Source organism: Ovis canadensis, chromosome 7 (assembly GCF_042477335.2).
Source record: "Ovis canadensis isolate MfBH-ARS-UI-01 breed Bighorn chromosome 7, ARS-UI_OviCan_v2, whole genome shotgun sequence".
In the NCBI taxonomy this organism is placed as follows: Eukaryota; Metazoa; Chordata; class Mammalia; order Artiodactyla; family Bovidae; genus Ovis; species Ovis canadensis.
In genome coordinates, this window is record NC_091251.1 from 97,431,270 (window position 1) to 97,455,475 (window position 24,206).

General features: G+C 39.1%; 1 protein-coding gene across 36 annotated transcripts in view; it reads left to right on the forward strand.

Moving 5' to 3' along the window:
• TTLL5 (tubulin tyrosine ligase like 5) overlaps window positions 1-24,206 on the forward strand; it is a 313,391-nt gene that overhangs the window by 86,808 nt on the left and 202,377 nt on the right. For 20 of the 36 annotated variants that reach the window (XM_069597094.1, XM_069597116.1, XM_069597101.1 and 17 more), the window contains 5 exons: window positions 3,633-3,695; window positions 14,347-14,504; window positions 15,449-15,755; window positions 20,961-21,081; window positions 23,572-23,718. In XM_069597094.1, coding sequence (XP_069453195.1) covers window positions 3,633-3,695; window positions 14,347-14,504; window positions 15,449-15,755; window positions 20,961-21,081; window positions 23,572-23,718 — 796 coding nt within the window. Of the gene's footprint in view, window positions 1-3,632; window positions 3,696-8,745; window positions 8,785-14,346; window positions 14,505-15,448; window positions 15,756-20,960; window positions 21,082-23,571; window positions 23,719-24,206 lie in introns of all 36 variants that reach the window. The other 16 variants (XM_069597088.1, XM_069597100.1, XM_069597090.1 and 13 more) reach the window with 1 other exon arrangement.

Here is a 24,206-nt window from a genome sequence, read left to right on the forward strand (position 1 = left end):
ATATGAGGAAAAGTCTCTTAATTATGGATTTACTATCATTTCCATTGCTCTTCTTTCTTTTATGTTGATCATGTTTTTATCTGACGTCATTTTCTTCCATCTGAAGAACTTTTAGGATTTACTTTCGTGCAATCAATTCTCTCCAGTGTTGTTTATCTGGAAGTCTATCTTATATTTTCAGTTTTGAAAGATTTTTTTCATTGGTTTTCGAGTTCTGGGCTGGCACTTTCCCCTGATACTTCAAAAGCACTGTTCTGGTGCCGTTTGGCTTGCAGTTTTCTGGTTAAAAGCATGCAGTAATTTTTCCCTTTGTTCTTTGGTGCGTCATGTGGCTCTTTTTCTCAGCCTGCTTTTTAGATTATTTCTTGATAACTGATTTTCAACAATGTGATTATGATATATGCTTTGGTGTCATTTTCTTCATGTTTCTTCTGCTTCAGATTCATTGAGTTTCTTGGTCTATGGAGTTATATATAGCTTTCCTCAAATTTGGAAAACTTTTGGCCATTATTTCTTCAAATTTTGGTTTGTTTGTTTGTTTGTTTTTTCCATTTCTCTCCTCTCAGTACTGTGGTTACATAGCTCTGTTCATTTTTTAATATTCTTTTTTTTCTTCATTTTGGTTGGTTTTCTTTCTCTGGTTCTCATTTCATTCATCTTTGAAGGAATTAAATCATCTGCAGTGTTAAATCTTCTATTAATTCTAACCAATGAAATGTTCATTTCACATATTTTATTTTTTACCTTTAGGACTACCATCTGTTTCTCTTTATATCTTCTTTTTCTCTTTTTAAAAATTATTTTCATGATTTCCTTTAGACTCATGTGCATATATTATGTTTATAATAGCTGTTTTAAAATCTTGTTCCATTATCTCTGTCATTTCTGAGTCTGTTTCTATTGACTGATTTTCCTTTTGTCAGTGAGTTGCATTTTTTCTGTTTCTGCATATGTACAGTGATTCTTTTAAAACTGAATGTTGTCATTGCACATTGTAAATGTTGTATGGTTGTGTTTGGGTTTTATTGCTTCTTTAAAGCCTGTTGAAAGTTTTTTTTTAGGGCTAGACACTTAAGTTACTTGTAGATCAGCTTAATCTTTTTCAGGCTCATTTAAAAGTGTTTTTATGGTTTGTTTAGAATAGCTTTTTGTCTAGGTCTAGGATAATTCCACTACCGAAGGCACTTTGGGGGTGTCTGTTAAATGACCCCCATGTTCAGTGAGATCTCTCCATTCTGGCGGGTGGGAATTCAGATCAGTTGGCAGCCTTGTATGAACTCTGCAAAGTATTCAGCTTGCACTTTCTCCTAATTTCTTTACTCTGACAGTTGCTCCTTGCAAAGCCTGTGCACTTTTTCATCCTGTGCCTGAGTAGATCTGAATTCATCCAAAGATTCAAAGGGTCTTTTGTGATGAGTTTTTTGTTTGTTTGTTTTGATTTCTTCTTATGCATAGCTTCTTCCTCTCCAGGACTTTGCTCTGAAAATTCTAGCACTTCTAGAACCTTGATCTCTGTCTTCTCAACACAGAGACTCTTGGATTTTCCTTGAATTCCTTCTCTTTCTGCATTGTCTGGAATTGCCTCTAGGGAGGAAGGTGGAACAATCAGGGGTCGCCCTTCATTTATTTCCCCTTTCAGGTGTCACAGTCCTACACTGCCTATTGTTTCATCTGTGCAAACAGTTGTTTCATATGTTTTATGCACTTTTCTAGCTGCTTATGGTGAAAGAGCAACTCTTATAGCAGTTATCATCTCATATGTAGAAACAGAATCCTGTTGCTTAGTTTGTATTGCTTTTGAACTTTTCTTTTAAAAAATGGCATGCTTTATGTATTCTTCCTTTTTTCATTCAATATTATATTATTAAGGTTTATTTTGTTACATGTAGCTTTTGAATTCATTCATTCTCTTTCAGTGCTTTGTTATATTCTTCTATGACTTTATATTGCCATTAAATTTCCCATTCTCTTTTTGATGGTATTTGACAGCTTCCTGGTCTTTTTGCTGTTAAAGACAGCTGTGCTCTAAATATTATAATGTGTGTTTCCTGAGTATATATCTAGGAATGGAATGTATCTAGAGCAATAAGATAAGTGAATATTTAACTTTAAAAGATAATGCTAAAAAAAGAAGGTAATGCTCAACTGTTTCCTGAGAAAAGTGAAAGAGAGCACCAAGAATTTTAAACTAATTGAGTTACCTTCATGTAGCATGGAAAAGATGCACTTATCTGCTAACAAATATTCCTTTTTTATTACTGTATGTTTATTGAATATCAACAAGTATCTAGCTTGGTGCTTTGAGTGTGAAACACGTGTTAGTTGGGATCTCTGTCCTTTGAGAGTTAGCAGTATGATTAGAAAGAATTTATTTATACATGTAATAGAAATAGCTCATATTTGTATTGCTCCTTGTAATTATAATGTACTTTATACACATCTTCCTGGTGGCTCAGGTGGTAAAGAATCTGCCTGCAATGCAGGAGACTCAGGTTCAATCCCTGGGTCAGGAAGATCCCCTGGAGAAGGAAATGGCAACCCACTCCAGTACTCTTGCCTGGAGAACACTATGGACAGAAGAGCCTGGCGGGCTACAGTCCGTGGGGTCTTAAAGATTCAGACACGACTGAGTGACTAACACTCGCTCACTTATACACATCATTGTTATTCCCATTTTAATGATAAGGAAAATAAGGCTCAGTAAAGTAACGTGACTTGTCCACGATCACACAGTGGGACTTGATTCAGGTGTTTTGACTCCAGATCCTACTTTTCCCTGCTGCATCATGCTGCTTTCCAAAAAGAGAACGTTTATTCTACGAGACAGCGTTTGACAGGTCCCTCTGGCGTGCAGTGAAGGCGAAGGAGGAAGGCCAGAACGAGGGAACCTCTGTGGACTTGCAGCAGTCCTCTCAGGGAAGGCTTCGTGCAGGACAGTGGACTTGAGCTGCTTCTTGAAGGGTGGATTATGGATAAGTAAAGAGGGTGTGAGGAGAAGGTGTCCAGATAGAGGCAAAAGTGTCAGTGGGAGGTGTGGTATGAGAGGACTGTAGGAGACTTGTCTGGACTTTAGGACCCCTGCTGGGGAACTGTGAGGAGAAAGGGTGAATTAACGGATGGTATAGGTGACCCAGCTTTTGAAATCTTGAAAGAGAAAGTATATGCTTCTTGCAGTTGGCATCACGGAGCCATTGAAGCCTCTGGAGAAATAAGATGATTGAAACAATCTATCTGTATTTTCATGCCCTTTATGCATCTTCCGTTCCCAGTTTCATTTGACCTCTTTTCTAGCTATCTGTGATTTTTGGTGGTGGTTTCATTTTTGTTTTCCAGTTTTATTTTCTGAATCTAGTATACAAGCTTTTATTAATCCAAGAAATCCTGCCTTTTCTTCCTTTTTATTTTCTTATTATTAAGTCATCTATATTCTTTTCTTTTATTGTATTTTCTGCTATTCTAGTTTTTTTTTATCATTTTAATTTGAGCAAGTATCTCCTCCTTTGTCACGTTAGAGACTATATATATATTTTTAGAAAACCTGTCACTTTTGTGCTTGATTTGTGTTTTATTTCTATATTTTTCCTCTTCAGCTAAGCTTTAAGAAATAACCAGTTCCCTTCTTTGTCTTTTAGGTCCTACCTTGAACACAAGACCTCCATGAACTATATGCTGGCAACACGTCTCTTTCAAGACAGGTGGAGATTTGCTAATCTTTTAAATTTAGTAAGACTAGATCACAAAATTAACAGAAAGTAAATGCAAACGAAGCAAAGAGGTTTTATGAAAGTCTTCAGGAATATTTGATAGAAAGAGCTTTATGGAAAACACAACATAAAACCTCATTTTTTTTTAGAACTCATTAACTCTCAGCACTTTGTAATATTTCTAGACGTTACAGATTAAACCGTAAAAACTTTAACACATATCCTAAAATTTTTCCTCCTTAAAGGAAGGCTCTTTCTCAGTGCCTTTTTGCTTTAGACACACTTATCACAGACATGATTATCTTTCTAGACTAGACGAGACTAAAAGGATCAGATTAGAAAAGCTACAGGAGAGGTAATTCACAAAATAAATACAGTGAGAGTTGTAAGAAATGACAACTGATAACCTCAATACAAGGGAAAATAGGGCAGAAATGATGGAAAACAGACGCCAAAATTCAAATAGCACAGCAGTCAGGGACTCCTTAGTCCCACATACTTCTGTTGCCCCTGAGACATAACTGCATTGCAGTACAGTTCAGTAATTGACCAACAAGGAACCTTAGGTATTTAAAGAAGTCTGTATTCGTTTCAAGGTATGTGTGCTTTTTATGTGGGATTCTTAAAAAGAGATATCCTGATTTCAGCCACTTCTTGTGATTTCATTATCCATCATCAGAAACTTATAGGATTTCCAGTTTCTCTCTGTAAATTTGTGGTTATTACCATTGATTAAGTAATTACACTGTGTAGCTTCCAGTGAAAGAGATCTTGAGATTTACTTGGACTATGTAGAAACTCAGTTCTTTATATATAACCTGGTCCCAGTTCCCTACCTGCTACCTCCTCCCTGGAAATTTTTACAAGCCTTCTTTATTGTTCCGGTTCAGACACTATAGTAAGATTTGTTCTGGTGTGTTAACTGAAAAGTATTTTGCTTTTGCCGTGGATGAGTCCTTTCAGTCTGAAGGTTTAAGTCTTTTAAACTGTGGGAAACGTTCCCCGTATTCTCTTTCCTGGGACCTTCTGTTAGATGAAATTTGGATCTTATGCTATATCCTCCATATTTCTTTACCTTTTTCTCATACTTTTGATCTCATTGTCTCTTAGCTTTAAATTCTTGAAGATTTTTTGAACTTTGTCTTCTAAAAATTCTAAATTGATCTTTAGCCTTACCTATCTTGTTACTCAGTACCAGCACTGAAGAGGATTGTTTGATTTACTTCTTTTTATTTTGGCAGGTGTGATTTTAACATCCAACAACTGTTTTTGCTTTCTGACTGGTTTTCCTAGTTTATGGATGTAATATTAAATTGGCTGTGGTATGAGTTCCAATGTGGAGGAAGGAGGTAGGGAGTTTCCCGTGCAGCACCAAGCAATTGCAACCTGCTGTTGTCGAGAATTCAGTTCAGTTCTGACACTATCTACCTGGGGATCAGCGTCAGATTCCAGTTTAATGGTCCTGTCCTACAAGATTCTACAAAGCCCTCCGCACCGCCCTCCCCCCCCCCCCCCCCCCCCCGCCCCCGCCACAATCCCCACACCTTACTTTAGATGCTAATCACAGCCCGGGTTGTTGCCTTTATTTTTGACCTACTGGCTGCATATAAGAGATTTCCATGACCCCTTCTGTAGGAGGGATATTGAGAAGAATATTCAACTCATCGGATCACCAGTTTATTATAAAAGGGTATATATAACTCATGAACAGCCAGATGGGAAAGACACTTAGGGCCCTCTCCAGGTGCACCATTCTCCCCACTTCTGCACAAGCTCAGCAACTTGGAAGCTCTCTGAACCCCATACTGCAGGGTTTTTATGGGGGCCGCATGGCATAAGTGTGATTGGTTAAATTATCGACTGTTGGTAACTGAACTCTATCTCTAGCCCCTCTCCCCTCCCAGAAAGTCAGGGGGATGAGACTGAAAGCTTCAACCCTCTCATCACAGGGTTGATTCCTCTGGTGGCCAGCCCCCATCCTGAAGTGATCCAAGGACTTTCTAAAAGTCACCTCATTAGCATGACAAACGATGCCTTTACCACTCATCACTTAGACATTTTAAGGGTTTTAGGACCTCTGTGCCAGAAACAGGGATGAAAACCAAGTAAGTATATATATTGCTCACCATAAATCACAGTATTATAAGTATGTTTTTTTAATCTCTCTAGCATAATTATTGAAAGTTCTGTTTTTTGCACTATTTTGAATTCTTCTGGATTATTTCTCCTTGTTTATCTCATTCTTTCTAGTTTATGCTCTTACATTTTCTGAAACATCTGGTGATTTCTGATTGTCCAGTCATATTTATAAGCAATGGACTGTTTGTTTAGGATTGGTAATCTGCCTGAGTTTCCTTAAAGCTTGTGTCAGTCTCTTTGTGAACTGACGTGGAGTCTATGCTTGAGGCTTGATTGCTCTGTAATTGAGCTTCTTGTGAGGGTGAAGAAAGGTAGAATAGGCAGTCTGGAAGTCACCACCAAAATCAGGAAGATTCTTTCCAGGGAGAGCATAACAATGAAGACATTTGACATATAATAATATATGTGCTTTTTTTATTAACACATTCAGTAATGTGTTAATCGTAGTAGGCCTAGCAGTGGGTCTAATAACCACCATAATTTAAAAAGCGTGGTAAGTGTCGGCAATATTTTGAGACCCCCAAAGTAACACGAAAAAAATGTGTTATTTCTTTTGGTAACAAAATCACACTTACACTACTGCAGATGATCCCCTACATGTGTATGATGCTAAATTTCTGTTAGAGGATTAATTTTTTTTTTCCATCCAATTGATATCCTCCTTGACTTCTTTCTTTAGGCTCTAGTAGCAACTCCTGCTTATAAAGCATTCTAAAAACTTTGATTCAAAAAACATGAATATCTGTTTAGCAAAGAGAGGACCTTATGATTTGCTCTTCCTCCCTTTTTAGCCTAATCTCTGCTTTTCAGTACCAACCCATGGCCAATTAGACCATATCTACTGTTCTTTCATGCCTCCTTATCCTTACATTCCATTGGAATTCCCATACATTCCCGTGGACTGGCTTCAGTTTACCCTGAATTCTTTTTCTAGCGATGTCATTCATCCTCTTACCCAGGCTAGAAGGAGGTTCTCCCAGCCTTTCTTATCCCTCCATTGGATTTAGATCGCCATGTTGTACATATTGTATTATGATTGTCAGTTAGTACTAACTACTCTTATCTACTTTCAAGTTGGCTTTTAAGAGTAGATACTTGGTTATATTCCTCTTTGACAGTATCAAAACCTATCACGAAGCAGGCACACACACAAACTTGCCTAAAAAAAATGAAAATGTTTGTTGCAAGCCTTACATCTTCCATTAAATCCGTTCTCTTCAATCTGAATTCATGTTTTCTCTCTTGCAAATCCTATTATATTATTGTCAGAACTACATTCAAACTAATTCCCTAATTATTTCATTTCATAATTGGTTCATTTTGTCTGCCTTCCCTGCCCTCCCGCTTCATGCTCCACTCACCCATCCTGCCCTGGCAAACAGTGTCTTACCTGCTGTCTCATGGCACGACAGTAGTTTTAACTTTGGCTGTATTTTAGTAACATCATATTTGTGCCACATGTGCGTGCTAGGCCATTTCAGTTGTGTCCGACTCTTTGCAACCCCCTGGACTGTAGCCCACCAGGCTCCTCTGTCCCTGGGATTCTCCAGGCAAGAATACTGGAATGGGTTGCCATGCCCTTCTCCAGGGGATCTTCCTGACCCAGGAATTGAACCTGTGTCTCCTGCAGCTCCGGCATTGCAGATGAATTCTTTACTTCTGAGCCACGGGGGAAGCCCATTTGTGCCCTAGCCAATCCCAAACTGAAGTCTTGTATTTATTAAAAAGCCACCCCGGTGACTGTCATGTGAATTCATGATTGCAAATTACAGAGAAAAACCATTATCTGATTTTAAAAAGTTAAAATAATTTTGAGACTTTCTGGATAATAAGTTGACAGTATTAGAACACGGGCACAGATAGAAGACATGGGGAGGAAAAGATAAAATGTTTTGGTGGAGACAGATTTTGAGTTGATTTTTTTCTATAGATAGAATATCTTGATATTGATTGCATCTGTCTCTTTTTTAAAAGATCAGTACCATAGGTTACATGTTGTATGATTGCATTTATATAACCATTTTGAAATGATAAAATTTTAGAATGGAGAACAGATGAAGCCAGAAGTTAGGTAAAAAGTATGTGCTTATAAAAGGGCAACATACGGGATCCAGTGGTGATGGGGTTGTTTGGTATCTTGTCTGTGGATACATGAACCTACACAGTGATAAAATTGTACCAAACTAAATACACACATTCCCAAATGAGTACAAGTAAAGCTGGGGAAATTTTTTTTTAAGTGTGTCAAGTGAAAGGAAATTGAATGAAAAACAGAAGCCAGTTTAAATGTGAATGGTACTTCCTGTGGTTAGAGCCCAACTCTAGTTTAGAAACAATGAGGAATATCTCTTTTTTAAAGAGACTTTTTTTTAATTGTGGAAAATCTATTTATCATGAGCATCTTTTCTGAACCCCCATGAGAACTGAGATGGACTTCTTTCCCTAATATAGTTCAGTAGTAGAAAGAGTCTGAAGTCTGAGACCAAAGTTGTGGGTTCAGATTTAAACTGTTTAAAGCTCTGACATTGAGCTTGTCACCAAATGGTCTTATCCTGCTCATGTTTATAAACAGGGCTCACATTGTTATTGTGAACAGTAAGTGTGATTAGATTTGTGGCTATATGTACAAATGCAAGTAATTGTTAGAATTTTTCTCTAGAATTCATTTGTCCTCTATCTTTTATTTTTTTTTATTGATCTTCCCTAAAGTTTATGGTACTCTGTTCTTTTCTGAGCATGCTCTCAATTCATCTCTCTGCTTCTACCCCAAGATGCCTTCCCTGGCATAATTCCATGTTGAAGCTCCGTAGTGTAAATCTCAGGAGTGTGTGTATGTGTGTGTGAATTCAGGAGAGAGTATCTGTGTAGTGCTCTAACCCACTTGTCCTTTCTACTCCTGTAGGGGAAACCCAAGAAGAAGCTTATTGACAGGAAGAACACGGTAACTGATTTTTAAAAGTTGAGAAATTCTTCCCCTGTGCATAATATGTGGCCATGCACAGACTAAGCATGATACTTTACATAACCATTTTCAGTATTGAAGCACTGTTCCGCAGCAAACTGTTTACAAACTAAGTTTGGGATTTATATTTTTTAACTACAAATATGTCATTTCAATGATAGTAGGTATGTTTGGCTATGTGAGAGAGCCCAAAGTCTTAGTGAGATTTCAAGATCAATCTCAGTCTAAATTCAAAGAAAAGGTTATGTTTTGGCCTTGACATACCTGGGGCATACAGGTATGGGACTTTGTACCATATAGGACTGAGCAGAACTACTTCCTGTTGGCCTTGGAAATAGAAGTGTGCAAAATATCTGTGGCTCTTAATTTTGGCAGAAGAGGGGAAGGTCTTAGAAGAACGACTGGGATGGCTTTGCCCAACTGAAAACTGCAGCCAGAATAAGAACTTTAACCCTAAATACATACCGTCCGGTTTGAGAGATTACAAACATCCCCTTTGTGCTGTTTCTCTTCAAAAAGCACAATGATAATAAGAAAGAAACTCCTATATTTAGCTTTTTCTTTTGCATTTAAGAATTTAAGATAAATTTGGTTTTCTCATCCAAATCTTTTGAAGCATAAATCTGATTTTTCTTTAAAGGAGGAAAATATGATTGCCATTTAATTTAGGGAAAACTGAGAAAAATAAACTTTTATAGTTTGTTTCTAAATGAAAGTCATGCTTAGCTTATACATTTTCTCCAGTTATTAGTCAAGGAATACATTTCATAGATATACTACTGTCAGTTTGGAAATTAGGGGAAAAAACTTCAACAACAAGAATATTTATTTAAACCTTGGCAGGTTTTGTTCTTTCTTTAGGACACTTTATGTGCTATCAGTACTGGTTTTCTGGTAGTATATAAGCAAATAAAAGGTAGCAAATGAAAACCTTATGCTGAAGCATGAAACAAGTCTTAATTCATTTAAAAAAAGTAAAATTTTAAGAGTATGTTCTTTGACTGCAGTGAAATTAGAAATCAATAACAATAGAAAATATCCAAATATTTTGGAATTAAACACATTTCTAACTAATCCATGGGTCAAGGAAGAACTCATGAGGAAGATTTAAAATGATCATAAAAATAGAACATTAAAATGTGTGAGATGCAGCTAAAGTACTGTTTGCTTGTGTGTGTGTGTGTGTGAGGGGAGCATGTGATTTATAACTTTAATACTTGTACTAGGAAACAGAGGACTAGATCACTGATCTAATGGTCAATTTTATGAAACTAAGAAAACAAGAGTGATCAAAAGTAAGTTGAAGAAAGGAAATGATAAAGGGCAGATCAATTAAATACAAGACAAACAATAAAGAAAATTAATAAAAATCCAATAGCAGAATTGATAAACTCTTAAGTAGATTTACCTAGAAAAAAGAGAAAACGCTGATTACCAATGTCAGATAGTAAAGTGGGGCTATCACTGTAGATCCTACAGGCATAAAAAGGATATTATGGGAATAGTGTTAGCAACCTTATTTCACTACTTTGACAGCCTGAATGAAATGTCTGAATTCCCTGGGGGGAGAGAACTCTCAGTAAAACTGACGCAAGCTGAAATAGAAATTTTGAATAGCCCTATGCTTAATCAGAATATTGAATTTATTTTAAAAAAAAACTTTCCTATACAGCACACTGCAGTTCATTTCACTGGTGAATTGTGTCAATATTTGAGGAAGAACAGATACCAATCTTAAAGAAATTCTTTCCGAAAAAATAGGCAAGGATACTTCCCAATTCATTTTATGATACCAGAAGAGTAAGGCATGAAAACTTGACAAAAACATTTTAAAAAATTATAGGCTAATATCTACATGAACATAGACACAAAATTTCTTAAAAGAATAATAGTAAATAGAGTTGATCAGTATATGAAAAGGATAATACAGTGACTAAAGTGAGATTTTCCCCAGTAAGGCACAGTTGGTTTAAGGTTTGAGAATTAGTCAATTTAATTTACTATAAATTAAATAAAGGGGAAAAAAACCCCAATGATCATTTTATTAGCTGCAAAAAGACCCCAAACAACCCACATATGTTGAATCGATAAAATTAAATACATGTTATGAGAAAAATTCTTAGTAAATCAGGCATAGAAGAGAACTTCAATCTGACAATGGCCTTCTATGAAAACCCTGTTTCTAATGTCAAACTGAAATATTGATGGCTTTATCCTTATGATTAGTAATTAGGCAAGATGTCTGCTCTCACCACTTGTATTTCCTTTACGGTAGAGTTCCTAAACAGTACAGTAAAACGAGGGATAGAAAAAGAAATAAGAGGTATACAGGTTAGAAACAAGGTTAAAATCTTTCCTCTTAGATGACATGATCGGGTCAGTAGAAAATTCTAAGGCATATACAGAATGACTATAAGAACTTACAAGTGTGCTTAGCAAGGTCTTGGAATATAAGGTCAAAATCTTAGGGATAAATTTTGCAACTATGCTTAATATCTATATATTAAAAGCTCCTGAATGTTACTTGAAGAGACTAAAGAAGATCGAAGTAAGTGCAGTGATATGTCATGTTCTTGGTTTAGAAAACGTAATATTGTAAGTATTCATCCTCCACAAAATGATCTAAAGAATATTGTAGTAATTTTTTTGGTAGAAATTGACCAACTGTTTTTTTTTCAGTGTATATAAAAATGCAGAGGAGTTAGAATATCCAAAGTAATCTTGAAAAAAGACCTAAAGTACCTGACTTAAAGGAGTATTATGCTGTAGTAATGAAAACTTACAAATTTATCAGTGAAGCAGAATAAAAAGCCCAGAAATGGGCCCTTATGACTTTAAACAAGAGGCCTAAAGTAATCCAGTGGGGAAAGGAAACTTGGAAACTTTTTAACAGATGGGGCTGAAACTGAATATTGTATTTTAAAAACTGAACCTCAACCTCTATTTAGAGCCCACAAAAATTATAGGTGATTCATAGACATATACGTAAAAAATATTGCTATAAAACTTTGTGAGTGAAAATATCTTTGTAACTTTGGGCTTGGCAGAAGTTTTTAGATATGACGCAGAAAGCAGTAAGCAAAAAGGAAAAAAATGGTAAGTTAAATTTCCTCAATATTAAAAATTTTGTTTATTAAAAACACTTTTAAGAAAATTATTAGGCAAGCCATAGTTTTTATCCATCTCAAAAATATGCTAATAAATGAGTTCATACTGTATGATTCTATTTTTATGCAGTTCTAGGACAGGTAAATCCAAAATGTGATGAAAAAATTCAGAACAGTTTCCTTGAGGAGTATGAGGGCGGGGTTTACCTAGGAAGGGATGTGAGGACTTTCTGAGGGGGTAGAATGTTAGAATTTGGGTTACATAGCTCTAGGTCTCATCAAATGGACATATGGACATTTAATATTTGGATATTTTGCTGTATATTATTTTTAGGTTATAGAAAAGAGAAGGGAAAAAAGTTCAAAGCCCTATAAAGCAAATATTGACCTCTAGATCCCAATAATTTCATCATTTAAGTGTTTAGGAATGAAGTGCACTGATGTCTTTGTGCAACTTTGAAATGCTTAAAAAATTAAGTGGATTGATATTTGGATAGAAAAAGAGAAGATTAAATATATATGTAATGAAATAAATATAGTAAAATATTCATTGTAGAAACTGCCCAGTGGGTATACGGATGTTCACTGTATAATTCTGTTTAAATATTTCATAAAATGTTAGAAAGATAAAAGGAAATAGATATGGATAAAAGCTATTACAATTTATTTATAAGGAGTTCAGTTGTTTATTAAATCAGAAGTATTTATAGTATATTGGGTATATGCTGAGCAGTCTCAGAAGTGTCACTGACCAGTGAGAAAAGACAGGCATGGGCCTTGCCCTCAGAGAACTGTACATACAGTTCTGTTTCTTCCCCCTACCTCCCTACCGCCATGCCTTGTAATAGTGGTGATTTGTATGTCTGTTCAGGGTTCCTTAGAAGCTTATAGTTGTTATTTTAAACATCAGATTTGTTTTATTTTCTTTATTATTTAATTATCTAAAACCATTTTCACAACTGTTTGAAGGGGGGGGTGGGCTAACATTCAGTTGTTGAGATTATGATAAACTGGGGTTGAACAATTTTTAAAAGTTTATTAATTTGCTTCCCGTTTCTGCCCCCAGTGTCAGGACATTACCAGTTCTTAGCTCAATTTCCTGCTCTAGAGAGGAGGCCTTCAAAATATTTATGTCCAGACCATCCAACCAGAAATCCCTAGAAGTCTTAAATAGACCAGAAGACACAGCCTTTCCATCATACTCAGGGACTGAAAACTCCTAGGGGAATGACGATGAATTATGACCTCAAAGTGGTCCTCAACCTTTTGGTACCAGGGACGGGTTTTGGGGAAGATGATTTTTCCGTAGGTGGGGTAGAGGGGATTGTTTGTTGATGATTCTGGTGCATTGCATTTATTATGCACTTTCTATTGTTACTATGTCGGCCCCACCCCAGATCATCAGGCATTAGATCCCTGAGATTGGGGAGCCCTGTTCTAAAGAGGTCACGAGAGAGAGAGTTCAGAGTCAACCAGTTAGATCTTGAGTTCTGGGTGCCCAGCATTGGCTGCCTGCTTTCCAACACTAATGTGGATACATCTTTTCTGACTTGGTGACCCAAGAACCCTGTCTCTCTTTGGTGACTTGGATTTCTCTGCCTGTCCTATACTCTGCCCGGTCCTTGTCTGGAGGGCTGATGATGCCTGTCACTTCCCTAATTTTATGAGTGTAGCTGTGGCCGTCCCTCTCCCCATCCATGACCTGATTGAATTTGGCGTTGTCCTCCATCTGCTGCCTTCCCTTGTCCGTGCCTCTCACCCTAACTCCTGACCTGTGCTCAACACCTGGGGAGTCCCTGCCACCTCTCCCCAGCTCCTCCCGTAACTCGGTGTGCTCCGAGGGAGACGTCCCTCCTGTTGGAGTGCTTGAGACTTGATGCGTCCCGAGGTCATAGTGACTTTTCTCAAGGACGCTCTCTGCATGTGAGTCTCATTCAGGTCTGTGCTGTGCTCATCACAGATTATCACCTCTTCCTTTCCTCAGCAGCTGCTGAATCTGTATTCATTAAATACTGCCTACTTCAAAAGAATGTCTGTATCATTCTGAGTTATAATGAATAAATAATAAGTGCACCTCTGGCCGTCCCTCAGCTTAAGAACTGAAGTGTCGCTGATATCTCAAGTCATTCTAGGCTTGGGTGTTGGTAGCACTTCATGGTCTCTGCACTGAATAGTCAGCCCATATTGTTGGATAGATTAAAAACGCTTAACCATTGTCTTCAGACGTATTTTTGTTCACAACATTTAACAAATTCAGATAGGCCATTAGTGAAATTTTAATGTAGATTCCAGTATTCCCATTTATCGGCCAGACACTTCAGAACTCACTAGAGTAACCATGCCTGGTCTGACATCATGACAGAGTTCTGTCAAGCTTAGTCTTGGAATAAAAGAACTTCCTGAAAGTTCTAGCTGCCATGTTTTTCCCTCACAGAATGGCGATTGATGGAGCCCCAGAACTGAAGGTAGAGAGCATGAATTCAAGGGCCAAGCTGCACGCTGCTCTCTATGAGAGGAAGCTCCTGTCTCTGGAGGTGCGAAAACGTAGACGACGGAGTGGCAGATTAAGGGCAATGAGGCCAAAATACCCAGGTACCTGCCGGGGAGCCTTCACCAAGCTCCAGTATCTGTGTCCTGTCAGACTGATGTAATCAGCTTCTTAACTAGTACTTAATGAATCAGGACTTTCCTGATCACATACGCTTACTTTTTTTTTTTCTTTTTCTTTTTGATATGTATACTCTTTTTCCTCTGAAACTCATTTTTAAAAAATCAGTGTTTTAAACCTTCCGTCCTATAATATTTGTATTGAAGACTATCTGAAGCACACACATGTTGGCTTTTGCTCTTATTCCAGCATCATTTCGCTACTTGATACTTAGCTTAAGTTCAGTGGAACCCCTGAGCATTCTTATTTGGGGTTTTCATGATTAGGTATGAAGTCCAATTTATCCTTCGGCATTTGCTGAATGGTGTAAGTATTTGAAACACAAACAGAAAAGGGGGAATTTCTTTCTCTCCCAGAATCTCCCATGTTAGAGATCTATTTGTCACTGACAAATTGACTTCTCTTTCTCCCTCCTTCTTTTGTTTGTTGAGTGCCTGTGTCAGCCACATTAGTCACTGCAGTTTCACTGACAAAAAAGCTGTGGCCCTTGTCCTCAAAGACCTGCCAAAGCAGTGAAGGAGAAGCAGAATGGATAAACATAGGATGGAAAGATATTCCCCTGCTCTGTGTATCTCCATGAAAAGCATCTCTCTAAAAACTTTTAACACGCTGTAGAGATCACTATAAAGTTTTCTGCCTAGAGATGTGAGAGAGCCATTGTGATGAGAAACATCATCTCTAATGAAGATCGTTAGTAGGTTCTTAGAAGGTATAAGATTGGAGAGGGACATGTGTATGCTGTTAACTTTGTGTATCATTTGCCATCTGATTTAGAAATGGGTTTTTACTAAAAGGATAAAAGGAAGGTATTGGGAGAGAGGAAAATTTAATCCTTTTTTCAGCAACATTAGTGATTCTTCGCATTTAGTGATTACCCAACCAGCTGAAATGAATGTTAAAACTGAGACAGAGAGTGAAGAAGAGGAAGAAGTTGCATTAGACACTGAAGATGAAGAACAGGAAGCTTACCAGGAGGAGTCTGCAGGGTCCCTTGGAGAAAATCAAGCCAAATATACACCCTCACTGACTGTTATGATAGAAAATTCACCCAAAGAAAATGCCATGAAGGTTCCTGAGTGGAATAACAAAGGTGAACAATGCTGCAAAATGGAAACTCAGGAGCCAGAGCCTAAATTTAACCTGATGCAGATCCTGCAAGATAATGGCAATCTTAGGTATGTATCTTTCCTAATTATTCTAGTAAACCGAAAGCAGGTCGTTTATACTGTGCACCAGGATATTGTGCTGGTGGCTTTATAGCCATTTTTCATTTTTTATGCACAGGATTCCTGTGAATTAATGAATGTGATTTGATATTATTGTTATCAAGGAAACTGGGGCTTAGAGAAGTTGCTTGTCCAAGGTCTGGAGCTATGCATCAAACCCAGGTCTTACTGGCTTAGCAAATATTTGGGGGGTTTTAGTGTCAGTGACTTAGAAGTACAATGTGACCCAAGACAAGGGAGCTCAGATCAGCTCACGGCTTAGTGTGGAGACACTTAAAGAGAGGGGCTATGACCCCAGTATGGACAAAGGGCTCTTAGGACCCAGGAAAAGGAGTGACTGGTCTTGCCTGGGAGGGCTAGGGAGAGAGTAGGGAGGAGACAAGATCTGAACCAGGACTTGATGGATGAGTAGGCTTTCAGGATTTGGGAGATGACAGCTAAGTGTGGGAGTGCTAGCAGAGGGAATAAAGGCACAGAGGGGTGATAGCACAGTCACTCATTCAGTCCCTTGACAAATATTTATTGCGTACCTGCTCTGTATCAGGAATTGTGCCAGACTGTGTAATGTTACAGTAGAGACCAAGACAGGCTCCTGAAACTCGCAGTCTAGGGGGGAAGGCTGACAGTAAACAAACAAGGTAATTTCAGGCAATAAGAAGTGCTGTGTAGACAATAAAATAGGGTGTGGTATTAGACTGTAATAGGGCAGAAAGTTTCTTTAGGTTCTGGTGCTTCACACATGGAGAGGTAACCTTTAGGGTGAGTCCTGAATGATGGGGAGGAGTAAATCATGTGAATATCAGGTAGCAGAATATTCCAGGCAGAACAGCAAGTAGAAAACCCCTGCGATTGAAATGAGCGTGGCAAGTCTGAGGAATATAGGTTAGTGGTGTGGAGCTACGTGGAGAAAAGGGTGCGGTAAGAAGTGAGACTAAAAAATTGGATGTCATTTGATCATAAAGGGCCATAGAGGAGCCTGGACTTTTTTCTAGATGGATAGTTTTTAAGCAGATGAGTGATATGGTCAGATCTTGATTTAGGAAGTAAATTCTGGTCACATTTTGGGATAGTGATTGATAAGAGGAGAACTAAGGATAAAGATTGAAGGCAGGAGAAGGGGATGACAGAGGTTGAGATGGTTGGATGGCATCACCGGCTCAATGGACATGAGTTTCAGCGAGCTCCGGGAGATGATGAAAGATAGGGAAGCCTGGTGTGCTGCAGTCCATGGGGTCGCAAAGAGCCGGGCACGACTGAACGACAGCGGGTAGAGCACTGAGTTAGGGACTGTTCAAGTAGCCCAGAGCCGGGAAGATGAAGGCCCTGTCAGAGCAGTGGCTGTAGGAGTGAAGGGGATGGGATGGAGTTAATGAAATTTGCAAGTTAAAGTTGCTAGGGCTTGGTCTTTGTGGATGTAAGAACCCCACAGAGCCTACATTTTCGCAAGTTTGGTCATGTGATATTGCAGCCAGTCAATATAAGGAGCACAGGAGTTGGTTTTGTGATAAAAATAATGTGTTTTGTTTGGGACACAGTGAGGTGGAAGAGCTCTAGAGTGAAGATGTTCAGTAGATAGGTGAAAATACAGCTTTGTAAGTCAGAGTTGAATAGGACTGTACAGCTTCAGAGTGGATGAACTTCTTCATTTCAGTTTAGTTCAGTAAACATGGACAATGAGAAAAGGAAGAGAATTGAGGCCTGGAGAAAACCAACACTGTATATAGTAAGAGATCAAGAAATAGCAGTTAGAGAGATAGCTATAAAACTGGGAAGAGACAGGGTGGTAAAAGCTACAAGAAGAGAGTTTCAAGCTAAAGAGTGAGTGCCTCAGGCAGCCCAGTTTAGAATGAGGCCTCTGAACCGTCTCTTGCACTTACGACATGGTTGTGGACTTTCTGGATAGAAGAGAAACTGTGAGCTGAGTAAATAGGAAAGCAAGTGTGAACTGACTTTTTCAGAGGGTTTAACAATGAATGAAAGGAAGGTGAGAACTCATCAGTGAGCATGCTAAGAGAAAAAAGATTTCTTAAGATAGGGATTCTGATTTATAGATTGGGGGAGGATTTGATGGTAAAAGAATTAGAGATACATACAGAAATGGATATATTGTCGTATAAGGAAGGTAGAAAGAGGCCAGTGGAGGGGTGCCTCCCTGTCTTAAGTCAGAAAGAAAGTACTACGCGTGCAACCATGCCCAATCGTGTCCAACTCTTTGTGACCCCATGGACTGCAGCCCACCAGGCTCCTTTGTCCATGGAACTGTACAGGCAAAAATACTGGAGTGGGTTGCCATTTCCTACCCCAGGGGATCTTCCTGGTCCAGGGATTGGACCCCCGTCTCTAATGTCTCTTGCACTGGCAGGCGGATTCTTTACCACTGAGCCACCTGGGAAGCCCCTAAAGCACTGGGGGTTGAATGCAGTGATTAGAAGTTAAAGAGTCAGGAAGTGTAAGTGTTCATGCATGATGGCCTTTATTTTCTAAGCTAGAGGTCAGTTCTTAAACCGCAAGGCTGGAGGGTGATGTTGTTGTTTAGGGGGTTGGAGGGTAGGGTTGAGGTTTGGAGTGGTGTGGAGAATGAGAGTGGCTGCGTTAGTGGAGGGCACACTGAGCTCTGTCAGAAGGCTTGGCTGTGACTTCTCATTGCTTACCAGCTGACTGTGATCACGGGCAAGTCAGCGTGTCTCAGTTTTCTTTTCCATTGGGCCAAGTTATCAGGTTAGACATAGACAGATTTTTCAGACTGTGCTCTCTAGAAGGGAAAGAAGAATCCACTGAACTGAAATGGAACATTTCAAAACCACTGAATTATATTCTAAGGTCCTTTTCAGCAGTAACATTCTACTTAGATGTTGTAGAAATAAATTAGTTATTCCTAAATCTCACACATCTCACTTTAAATGAGTAAGCTGTTATAATTGCAGGGTGTGTTCATATTAATCAGTGGTTTTCAGATTTTGTTCCCCTGAGCTGCCTCTCATTCTGTGGGGTATCTCAGTGGCTGCTAAGGGATCTAGGGGCTGGTCCATGGCAAGGCTTCAAGACTCCAAGCCCCAGCCCACTAGTTGTATATTTTGAATACTGAGGATCTACAAAGGCTTTTATGTTTTAAAAATAGATTTCTCCAGTATAAATCATTCTAGCCTTTTGGCTTGTTTGTTGCAGATTTCTAGCTGACCAGTATCTCCAATACCTTAGGGGACAACCTCAGGATTAACATCTCACAGATCTCTGTAGTAAGGTTTGTTGTTGTTGTTTAGTTACGAAGTCATCACCGACTCTTTTGTGACCCCATAGAAGTTCTCTTAGTGAGGTTTATAGAAATGGAAAACTCAATACTTGTTCATTTGATTTACAACAATGATTTGCCACAAAATAATGACTGAAATTTCAACTTCCAAGCAATAATTCCCTTATCCAAAGACCTCTATATTTTAATATCAGAGGAATAATCGATAAAATTGGATATTCGGCTACGTTTGGCAGGTATCTGAGACATGGCACTTGTTGCAAGTGAATTTGTTGGCCAAAGTGGAGAGGTTTTTTGTTTTTGTTTTTTCCCTTCACTTTGACTTGAAAATAATCTGTTGTGGAGGGAAAGCTTATGGGAATGGTTGAGAGGAAAGTGATATATGGTCTCCAGAACAAGGATTTTAAGTGTGGCCTTGATGAGAAACATTTGAAAAGACACATTTCGAAATCCTATTGTGCTCCCCTAAGCTGTTCTTACTCTTGACAAAGGTGCAGCTTTGCATTTCATGTTCTGAAGAGCTCGAAAGGCAAATCTGCCTCTGTCCCTTCCAACACACACACAGAAGCTAGACATAGACCCTCCTAGGATTTCCAGTTTACTCTGGACCAGTCCTTCTCCTAACCTTGGAGAGCAGTGAGGAGAGAGTATTCAGTGACGGCACGTGTGAGAAGTGTAAACAGAACTTGTGTTGGGCCCTAATCCTCACTGACGTAATTTTGGCTAGTATGTCAGAAGGCTGAGCAGCTGAAGTAACCAAAAGCTCTCCTGAAGGAAAACAGATCTGCCGCAGTTCACAGCTGAAGTGAAAGTCACCAGCGGTTGCTCTGATACTTCTGTCTGCTAAAGGCTGGCTTGGTCAGATTCCCTTGTTGCCTGCCTCAGGCCCCAGCGGAAGTCAGCAGGGCTCTTCAGTGTTGTCGCTGAGGTGCTCTGTACTGAATGGACACGTGTCTCTTTCCCACCGAACATCTGGGCTTGTCCAAGCCCGTCAGTGCCTCTGCGCCAGACTCTGTTGGATCTCACTCATTTGTTCTGGGCTCCAGCCACTCCCGTCTTGCAGTTGAGAAAAAAGCCTGACCTTAAAATTCGGTCTCAAAATTTCCTTCGTAAGATTTATCTCTTTGCTGCTTTGGAGGCTTTTGCACACCCAGAATCAGTTGCCATAACAAAAGCTATCCTTTTGTAGTAACTGATAAGTATGTTTTTGTGACCCCATAGAAGTTCTCTTAGTGAGGTTTATAGAAATGGAAAACTCAATACTTGTTCATTTGATTTACAACAATGATTAAGGGCCCATGGCGCTAGTGGTAAAGAACCCGCCTGCCAGTGCGTGGTACATGAGAGACACAGGTTGGATCCCTGGGTCAGGAAGACCCCCTGGAGGAGGGCATGGGAACCCACTCCAGTATTCTTGTCTGGAGAATCCCATGAACAGAGGAGCCTGGCGGGCTACAGCCCATGGGGTCACATGGAGTCGGACATGACAAAAGTGACACGTAAGCACAAAGGCAGAAAACCCTCTCTGTATCAATACAAAGGTTCTTATGGAAATTCAGTACTTTCCTGTCCATTTCCTCAAGAAAGTTGTTTAAAAGTTCAAAGAGATCAGATTTAAGAGTAGAAAAGATGAATTTCTTTTCTTGTTTGATTTTTTTTTTTCCCCATGTGGTCATAATGAGAAAATAAGTAGAATTCTTCATCTCTCATTCTTTAAATAGAAAAAGCAGAAATCTCATGTGCTGGGTAGAAGGAATCTCTATTCAGTGACTGTATGATGGGCTCCATTTTTTGTAGCCATCCTAATAGAAGGATCCTCAAAGGCCACATTGAGAAAGGCAAGCACGCATTTGGTTGGTGCACCATTCTGTCCCATAACGGTGTGTTGTTTTGGATTTCTGTAGCAAAGTGCAGGCCCGAATAGCATTCTCTGCCTATCTCCAGCATGTTCAAATCCGCCTGATGAAAGACAGTGGAGGTCAAACGTTCAGTGCCAGCTGGGCTGCCAAAGAGGATGAACAGATGGTGAGGTTCTTCTTGTTGGAACCTTTTTACTTTCCCCTTTTTTCTTTCTCTCTATTCCTTCCCTCTCTTTCTCCCTTACCTCCCTCTTTCTTTATTCCTTTCTTTCTTTGTTCCCTATATTAAGGTACAGAACAGTATACTTCTGGAAAAGGAATCCTTCCACAGTGTAGCTTATAGATTTCTCTTACTTTACTGTGAATTAAATCTTGAATCTGGAGCAATATGTGTTGAGGTGTCAGTTTTCTTCATTCTGAAAATGGAAACTGACTCCTCGTTAGACGTCAGGCCCGTGCAAAGCCCTAGAAGAGGATAACAATTTTCAGGGTCCTTTCCCAAGCAGCTTCATATTGTATTAACTCTTTAAGATAGGCACTGTCATCCCCATTTTGCAGATGAGGAAACAAAGACCTCGAGAATGGGGGCCTGCCTGTTGTCCTGTAGCTCGTATGTGCTGAACCTGGGACTTACACTCAGCTGTTACAGTTGTGCATGATTTCCTTTTGCGCTGTTCCCATGGATCGGAAGGCATTTGATTTCTACCCTAAGGGGTGGAGTTACCTCTTTCAAAGTCAACACTTTATCACGGGCCCTCTGAGAATGTACCATCCTCCAGTTTAACATTTTTTCTCTTTACTAGTTGTTACTTTATAAAATTCTTAGATTACTGAAAACAAACTTGTGTAATAATTTTTACTGTATATTACTCATTTGAACCTGCCTAAAATTTAATATTCTATCAAGGTTTTCCTTTATGGATCAGAATGACAGGAAGCCTCAAGCTCTTTGGAAAGGTCAGTGCTTAGGGAAGAAGCCACAGCCATTCTTTACTTTTTTACCATAGAGACCTGTCACTGAAAGGAGAGGGACCTCTCAGTCTGAGAAAGCTGGCTCCTTTGGCCCAGCTCATGGTGATCCTACTGTAATTTTCAGTTCTCCGCATATTAGAGGCATACAGTATGCCTGACTTATTATAAAAACATGATGGATATCCCAGAAAACAACTCGTGAATTTAAAGTAGCCAATGCAACCCAGAGATAAAACCTTGTGTGTTGTGAATAATTCTTCAACCATCAGTGGAAAATGTTAGCTCTACTCTTTCCAAGTGGAAAATTGAAACTGCCTTTTTGAGAGTCAGTTTGTCTGCTCCACTGTGAAAAAATAATGTTTTAATATTGCAGCTTAAACCACCCTATAGTAAAGACTGCAGAGTGGAGCTATGAAATCCAACCCTCTGGTAATGAGACTATTTCTTTATGTTGGAGTAAATTGGCACCAAAGAACAATGAACCAAAATCAAATTCAAGAAGAAAAGAAAAATAGCTCAGAAGAGAATAACCATTGGAGCTGCTGGCTTAGAATTCACACAGGATTTCAATGGGGCTTTTAATAGGAATATTTAGGATCATCACTGCAGAACTTAGTAGCAATTCTGTGCATTCCCAGATGAAACTCTTTCTAAACAGCAAAACCTCACCCATTACCTGGTGATTGTGACAGTGGTCTTGTTTATGAGGAAGGTAGATGTAGAATTGCCTTCTCTGATCCAAGTCTAATGATCTGATTGATATTCAGATTTCAAAATCCTTTGCGCCATCTCTAATGAGATGTATCTCTTCTACCCCTTAATGACTTTTCACTGTGCTCTCCTTGCCAACGCACAACTCTAAAAGCACCCTTATTCTTGGGGAAGAAAAAATAAATAAATAAAAGGTCATCGCCTTTCAAGCTTAGTAACAATTCTTTCTGTTTGTCACTACACGTTTTAAGTCAGGAGTTTCTCCTCTTCACGTTTATTCTTCATTATCCATTCATTTCTTAACCTCTTTGTTCCATTCCCTTTACGGTGCTGAAAGCAGCTGTGGTCCTTTCTCAGTTCAGCCTCTTGGAAGCTTGTGACATGGGTGCCTTCCTGCCTTGGCTTCCGTGACACTGTTTCTCCTGGATTTCTGCGTGCGTTTCTGATATTTCTGTCATGGTCTGTTGTTGTTGGTTGTTTGTTTTCTGATTCTTCCTCCTCTTTCCTATCTCAAAGTGTTAATATTTCTGTATTCTTTCTCTCCCTTCGCATCTTTGATGACTTCCTGTGCTTCCACGGTTTTAGTTTCTGCTACCTCTGTCTTTTCCTAAGCACTTTCTCTGATCACCCTATTAGAAGTGATAACTGCAGTTTGGATTATTGTAGTACTATGTATATGTGAATTGTGGTACTTCTACAGCTATTACTTTATTATGTAGTTATTTGCATACAGACTTGATTTTTATTTTCTCATTGTCAGCTTATTAAGGGAAGATGCTACATTTGTTTTGTTTTGTTTTATTCTTGTCTGGCTGTATTCTTGTTATACCGAATATGTTTGCTCTGGGTCTTATTTGTTGAAGAGTACAGTATGCCTCCTCTTAGCTCTCTATTTTATAATCCCCTTGTAGCTTGTCTTTTGTTGCTTAGCACAATCTCTTCTTTTTCTCCCCAATGACTCTCTGATTTATAGGAGCTAGTGGTTCGTTTCCTCAAGCGAGCATCAAGTAACCTCCAGCACTCACTGAGGATGGTATTACCCAGTCGGAGACTGGCACTTCTGGAACGCAGAAGAATCCTGGCCCACCAGCTGGGTGACTTTATCTCCGTGTACAACAAGGTAGGTGGTTCATCCGTTAGTCCTGTGCTTTGGATCACCACCACTGTCAGAAACAGGCTAGAAGCCTCCGTCCAGCTGGGTGAAGAGGATCTTTTTCCCTTCTAATGTCATCGTGTGCTGTGTATGACAATTACGGAGAGTTGGACCTCACTCCTTAACCCAGCTCATCTGAAAAGCTACTTATTACTTGTGAAGGCCCAGAGGCCGTGGTTCACTCTCATCCGGAAGCATATTCCTTTTGAGTGCTGTTGTATCTGAGATGAATCCTGGGCTGTGTGAATTTGCATTGTCATTACTGTGCCTGGAGACAGTGGTGAACTGACTATAAGGGAGCAATTTGAACTATGGATTTAATGTAATGTTTCCTGAGAGAGTTATACTTTGTTCTCTAGAACATTTTAGATAGTGACTTCCTTTTACAACCAAGCCCAGAAAATTGACTATTTAGTGAGACTAGTTTGCAAAGCACCTTTTGTCCAAGGGTCTTA